The 7,376-nt window shown below is 46.9% G+C and overlaps 1 protein-coding gene across 1 annotated transcript; it reads left to right on the forward strand.

The window, feature by feature from the left end:
* The first annotated feature begins 289 nt into the window (after positions 1–289).
* LOC125511168 (zinc finger protein ZAT12-like) lies at positions 290–1,060 on the forward strand. Its single transcript, XM_048676469.1, has one exon. It carries the CDS (start codon positions 374–376, stop codon positions 872–874), a length of 501 nt encoding a protein of 166 aa, XP_048532426.1. The 5' UTR covers positions 290–373; the 3' UTR covers positions 875–1,060.
* The last annotated feature ends 6,316 nt before the right edge of the window (positions 1,061–7,376 follow it).

Genomic DNA, 7,376 nt, shown 5'->3' on the forward strand with positions numbered 1-7,376 from the left:
TATGTGACATGTAGTTAATGAGAAGTGATAACATAATATGTTACTGTAACATAGCGTTTCCCAAGACAAGATGAGTCTACAAGTCATTAAATGAAGCTACATATGACACTACTAGTATGTTACTTTGCACTATGAAAATAATAAATTAGACTAGTGTCATATGCATGACACTGGTACTAAGTTACTCCCCACTGTGACCAGCCTAAGCTCCCTCGGCAGCAACGCGCACGCCACCACAAATATATAAGTGCGGCCGTCAGCCCTGTCGATCCATCCATGATCCATCCATTCTTCCTATTGAGTTCTCACAAGAACTACAACAACACGAGAGAGCATCAATCTAAATCAACAGATCAAGACAAGCAGCGAATCCATGGGAGCGGGGATGAAGCGCGCCAGGGAGGAGCCAGTTGTGTCGCTGGCGCTGTCCCTCAGCACAGAGTCATCAACGACATCCACCGCGACGTCGGACAACTCGACCGGTGCACCGGCGACAAGGAAGAGGGTGCGGCGGGGGAGGGTGGTGGTGGCGTCGGGGCAGAGGGAGTTCGTGTGCAAGACATGTGGCCGGGTGTTCGAGACGTTCCAGGCGCTGGGCGGGCACCGGACAAGCCACCTCTGTGGCCGCCACGGGCTGGAGCTCGGCGTCGCCGTCGCCAGGGCCATCAGGGAGCAGCAAAGGCGCGAGGACAAGCAGCAACACGATTGCCACATCCGCGGGCTGGGCTTCGAGACAGGCCAGGCTCTCGGCGGCCACATGCGGTGGCACCGCGAGGAGATGGCGCTCGACCGGTGGGTCACGCTGTCGGATCAAGAGGCGGGGCACCAGACCGCCGCCGACCGGCTGCCGGTCTTGTTCGAGCTATTCGTCTAGTCTGCTAGTTGGCAGATAGGCTCATTATCGTTCAACGTTGTATAGAGTATGTTTTCCCTGGTTAGCGTTCCCGTTTGCTTTGGATCGGTACCTTTTTTAATCGATGGACGGGAGATTTACATGCAATTTTTTTACATGCACTTGTAATCTTGTATACATAATGAATACACATTCATTTGTTCTAAATGCAATTGACATAGTCTTGCATTCAGATTGTTCTCCATGCAGAGGCCGGGGGATATCCTCCTTTTCAAACAAAAAAATGTAGATGTGATAAGTCCAGTATGAAGCCTTCGTTCGTAAAATCCTGCAATATAAACTACCTTCAGAACTTGAGAACGTCTCAACATTGACAGTATACTTATTCGCTTGCTCATCGGAGTTGAGCATGAGGGAGCGGATCCTTGCAGAGTGACGAGGGGACCGAGGGGAACACCGATGCAGTTGCGCGGTCTCCTGTATCCCCTTCTTCCTCCTCGGTCTCACTTCATCGTCGTCCAGCACAATTGGCATGTCCTGCATCCCCGGTGATGACAGCGCCATCACCACCACTACCGCATCCACCTTGGGCCAGGAGGTGCCTGAACTCAAGATCTGTGTATTGCCAACTTTCATTGTTGGACCGAATTTGTAGATTCCGCCTCCTCCGCAGCCCAAAGCACGATTTGTACCGGATATTTTGTCCTGGCTGTAGGAAACAACCACGCCTCCTCCAGATCAGCCAACTCCCTTGTCACCACCATCGCCATCTGGCCAACTTCAGGCGTCCCCCCCCAATCTCTTCGCCATGCGTGCCTCCCATTCCGCCATCAAGACCAAGATGGATAAGATATCTTCCTGATCTATCTACAGGTAATGAATGCTCAATGAATTCCAACATATCGAATCGTTCTCATTGCTCCCTTGCAAGCGTGCATCTAAACAGAAGATCTTGAATGTCTTTTGCCCCTTGGTAATAAATAGGACAAGAAAAAATGGATCCAACATGTCTATTTGCTAGTATAGCTTTAAGAGGCACTATTCCTCGCAGAATCCTCCAACACAAAATCTGAATTTTATGTGGGACCGGAAGTTTCCATGGAGTAGTCCATACTGCTAGGGGGCGGACCCTCCTGGTCTCTCTATCTCAGTTGTATGCGTCCTGAAAGTGTGTAACCACTGCAAGAGATACGCTGTTCTAACATATAAAAAACTTCAGATCTGTTTGGCTAACATGCAACAAAGTCATCGAAAGCTTGATAGTGAATAGGAATTTGTAGTATCTTTCGAACATCTACAAGGTAAAATATAGCTTCATGCAGTGTCTCATCCCATGTGCTAGTTGAAGGGTCAATTAATTCACCCACTTTGGACAGAATTGTTTGCCCTTTCAGCATGATAACCTTCATATTTGAGCTAGCAGGTATCCACGGGTCATTCCAAATATTGACTTCCTCTCTTATTCCTATTCTCCAAATATATCCCTTTTTAAATGTTTCTAGCCCCTTCAAAATACTTTGCCAAGTAAGAGATGCCCCATTCTTCGGTGTGACATCAAGTAAGCTCCCACTAGGAAAATATTTAGCTTTTAGTACTCTTGCTACCAAAGAATCCGGGTCAGTATGAGTCTCCAACTCTGTTTTGCTAATAGAGCTAAGTTGAAAGAGTAGAGATCACGGAATCCCATACCTCCTTCACTTTTTTGGAATACAAAGCTTCCACCATGCCATCCAGTGCATCTTCCTATGTTCTTCATCACCCCCACCAAAATTGAGCAATAACATCCGTGATTTCTTTGCAGACCCCCTTGGGTATACTAAAGACAGACATTGCAAAATCCGGAATAGTCTGTGCCACTGCTTCCAATAAAATTTCTTTTCCCCCAATAGATAATTGCTTTTCCATCCACCCTAATATTCTCACTTTAATTCTTTCAACAAAATGCCTGAAACAATCACTTCTATCTGCCCCAACCATAGCTGGAAGACCAAGATACTTATCTAACAGTGCTTCTGTGTCAATATGAAGAATTTGGCATATCTCTGCTCTGGACACAACACTGGTATTAGGACTAAAAAGTATGCTAGATTTAGCTAGACTCACCATATGCCCTGAACTTTGACAATAGGTATCCAATACTTGTGGTAAGGAAGTTGCATTTAAAACATCTGCGCTCATGAGAATTAGAGAATCATCAGCAAATAAAAGGCATGATACTGATGCATTCCTGCACACTATAATCCCATCCATGCTACCAACTTCTTCTTCATACTACAACATACTGGATAATCTTTCTGCACAAAGGAGAAACAAGTATAGGGAGAGAGGATCTCCTTGTCAAATACCCCTCGTAGGGGTGAACATCTCTGTTTCTTGGGAGTTGAATCTCACCATTTATCTAACAGAGGAAACACATGCCATAATCATATTTATCCATTAGTCATGGAATCCCAATTTCCCCATCATTCTTCTAAAAAATGTCCACTCCGCCCGGTCATATGCTTTATGCATGTCTAGTTTCACCGCACACATGCCCGTTTTCCCTGCTCTCTTATCTTTTATCTTATGAACAGATTCATAGGCAATAAGAATATTATCAGTAATCAACCTCCCAGGTACAAATGAACTTTGAGTGGGGGAAACAATATCCAGAAGAATTCCTTTCAGATTTTTGAGATTATCTTATATAGCACGTTACGTAAGCTAATGGGTATGTACTGTGTAATTACCTCAGGTGAGTCAACCTGGGGATCAGAAGTATGGATGTATCATTCCATTCCTCTGGTATTTTCCTAGAGTTTATAGCAAAAAGGACCTCCTGTAAAATATCATCTCCTAGTATGTACCAGAAATTTTTAAAAAAGAACGCATGGAGGTCATCGGGCCCGAGTGCCTTCAGGTCCCCTATACTGAATACTGCTTTACGTACATCAACATTTGTATACGGAGCCATTAACATGGTATTCATTTGATCTGTCACCTTTGGCTGGACTTTTTCGATGATTGAGGGATCAACATGTTGAACTTCTGAGAAAAATAAATTAGCGAAGTAGCTCTGGATATGTGAACTGAGGGATGTCATACCTTCCAGTACGTTGCCAACTCCATCATTAAGCTTCTTAATGAGATTTCTTTTCCGGCATGCGGATGCATAGGCCTGGAAAAACCCGGTGTTACGGTCACCATTCTTCAGCCATCCCGCTCTCGACCGCTGCATGTAACGAATTTCCTCAAGCTCCATTGAATACTAAATGAGTTCTGATAATTCTTTTCTCTTCTCTTCATTTTTCTCATTAATAGGACCAGACATAATTCTCTCAAGGTCCTTTTGTGCCTTTCTTAGTCTCTTCTTAGGTTTCTTCAGGACCCTTTGGTCCCAATCATGAAAAGCATCATGCATGCAGCTCAGCTTTTCCTGGATTGTGATCGGTCCTGTGTTTGCTCCCACGGCGTTCCATGTCTCATGTACAACATCCAAGAATGAGCTCTCTCTTAGCCAGCGTGCCTCAAAGCGCTTAGTATGCCCACCCCCGTTCCCCATGGGAATAATAATCTGTATCGGCGCAAAGCAGCCTATGGACAGAATGATGGTAATTCAAGTTTTGTAATGCTGCATGCGGGTATAACGTGGCCAGGCATCATTGATATGTCCCTTGTGCAATCTCTCCCTTATCCGACCTCTCTGTCAAGTAAACTTATTGCCAACGAACCCCATGTCTCTCAGATCACAGTCGCTAATGAGAGACTGAAAAGCTGCCATATATTGTTGTGGCCTGGGGTTGCCACCTTCCTTCTCATTCAGATATTGTATCTCACTCAAATCCCTAATTAGAAGCCATGGTGAATTGTTGGTCTGATGCAACCGATGTATCCTTTCCCAAGTTTTATACTTATTTTCCCTCCTGAACTCGTCGTACATCCCCATCAGTCTCCACTTAACAATGCTCTCATCTTCTACCATTACATCAACGAACATGGGGTCAAGCTCCAGCCTTTGTATTTTCACTCCCTTCCAAACCAGTATCAAACCACCTTTCTATCCATCTCCCGCACACACCAATTTGTGATCCATCTTTAATCTCCTTCGTAAACATTCAGTCGGATAGCTTTCCAAGCGAGTCTCCGACAAAAACATCACGTCTGGGTTGCATGCTCGTTGGACATCCAACAACGCCCAAATTGTCGCGGCGTTTCCGAGCCCGTTACAATTCCAACTTAGAACTTTCATGATGACCAACAGTCTCCGACGAGAAGACCGTGAATCCGGTGATGATCGACGAAAAACTGTCGGTCGGTGTAGCCGCCGGAGGACAGCAGATCACAACTTTGCAGCGATGATTTACAAAGAAAACTCACGGTCAACGAAGCCGCCGGAGGACATCAAACCCTGACTTTCTAAGCCAGGGGACAGGAACCTGAAGGGGGCACCTCGTTAGGGCATCAAGCCAGCCTCGCGAGGAAGTCACGGGGCCGGCGGCGGCCGCGACGACGCAACAACCCTAGATCGCAAGAAATATCGCCGGTGTCTTCTTTACTGTAGTACGAGCAGTCATGTGAGAGATATCCTAATTCAAAGTACTCTTCTAGTTCCGAGCTCGGGTGAAGATTATGACAGACTTTTAAAACGAGGGCACTGTCGATCCATGTGGTGTACGGCAGTGCACAGCCAGCTTCACGCGGCTTTGCGACGGCGCGATCCAACCCGCTCGAAAGACGTACGTATGTATGCCAAGCCGGCTCGGTCGCTGGCAGCTAGCTTTGGAGCCGAGCCGACGGTGCAGCCAACACGAACTACTACTGCTGCTACCCGCGGCGGCCTGGTTCGCACGAAAAGGCCGTCCGGGACATGACCAAAAAAAAGGCAGAACGAGTGAACCACTGGTTAGGGTCAATGGATTGCTCCTGTAGACAGCTTTGTTCCATACCTGCATTCGGCGCGTCGCAGGGGCCACGTTTTCTTGGCTGTTCCCAACTGCATATGCACAGTTGCACACGGCATCCGGCCGTTTCCCTCCGGACCAAGCAAGCGAGCAAAGCTAGCTCGCGCGGCAGCTCGTCGGCCGAACAACTGCAAACAATTCCGGCCGGTGCAACTACGCGTCGTTCATGCTTGTCAACAGCAAGCTGCTCGATCTAGTACTTGTTTATTCGTGCTTTCTAGTGGTGCCTTTTTGGTTTCTTAATCTGCAACAAAGCAAGCGAGCCGGCGTCATCTGCTCTTGACCAATCACCAAGGGGGTCTGCATGTGCATGCATCATGGTCCCTCGTACCAGTCGAGGCTGATCCCACGTCCGCCAAGTCGATCCACGCCACACCACATGGCCGCTCGTGTTTACTCCTTCTGGATCGCGCGCGGTGCTGGGACCTCGATCCGATCGATCGGCACATGCTTCAACAGAGGACGACGAGGTTGTCTGGATCGCGACTATCTTTGCACCATGCTGCTGCATTATTTTTGTCATATTTGCCTTACTTGAATTGTCTAAATTGTTAGCCACACTTCCATTTGTCTAAAGAAATCTTGTCATGTCTATGACATATGAGTTCACGTTCATTATTATTTTTTTGCCTTGAATGTGACTAGAATCAAACACTCATCTAACTTGATCAAATTTGCGTCAAGTGAGGCGTGGCAAAGTGTGGCAAGATGTGACTAGGAACCAAACAACTTTGAAGTTTTATCGCACAAGAAAAATAAGTGTATTTCCAAGTCAAGGACTCTGCGCGTCGTCAAGAAATGATGGCATGCGGAGGATCATAATCCCAAGTCAAGAAATGATGGCATGCGGATGGTCATGAGTTTGCGCTGGTATGTAAATATGGTATACTGCTTTTGCCTTCATACGTCCCATGTGAGCACCGAGGAAGTGCCTCTTGCAGTACCCGTTCTCACCGTCCCTTCTTTTTTTTTTACAGTCGTGTCACTAGATTAGCCTGGAAAGACCGCACAAATTAGAGAGAGCATATATACAGTTGACCGACTCTTTTTCTCTTAGTCGATTCATTTCCAGCCATTAGATCTCGATCGAACGGACGCCCCACCTCCTTCTTGCTCAGCTCGACGAGGGAGTCCCCCATGCTGCCATGCCAATATGCCATGCCCCTCGAACCCAAGCTTAACCCCTGGCCTCCAGCACCGGCGTCTGGTGGCGTTGTCGGGCCACCAAGTCACCCCTTCCACCGTGTTGCCGCCGCACCAATCATTCTTCCATCCTGCACCTGCACTTAGACCCGAGCTGTCAGCGCCGCCGTGCCTCCATCTGCGGCCTCGACTGCGGCGTTCCCATCTCCATCTCGGTGATGCCACTTCTCTCGCTTCCATCTAAAGTCGACAGATTCTACTTTTGCTTTTGTGCACCGAGGATTAGCATATTCGAACAAATTAACTATGTTCTACTCGGTTAACTTCAAAATTTGACAGTGTAGTTTTCTCCAAAGTCGAACCATTGTGCTTGTTTTTTCTTTTCTTTTTTGCAGGTGAAACCATTGTGCTTATTTATGAAAATAGATGCTAATATCTAA

This window comes from Triticum urartu, chromosome 5 (assembly GCF_003073215.2).
Source record: "Triticum urartu cultivar G1812 chromosome 5, Tu2.1, whole genome shotgun sequence".
Lineage (NCBI taxonomy): Eukaryota > Viridiplantae > Streptophyta > Magnoliopsida > Poales > Poaceae > Triticum > Triticum urartu.

Bases quoted from the DNA above. Each gene is read 5' to 3' on its own strand.
- LOC125511168 (XM_048676469.1), top strand. From the start codon at position 374: ATGGGAGCGGGGATGAAGCGCGCCAGGGAGGAGCCAGTTGTGTCGCTG.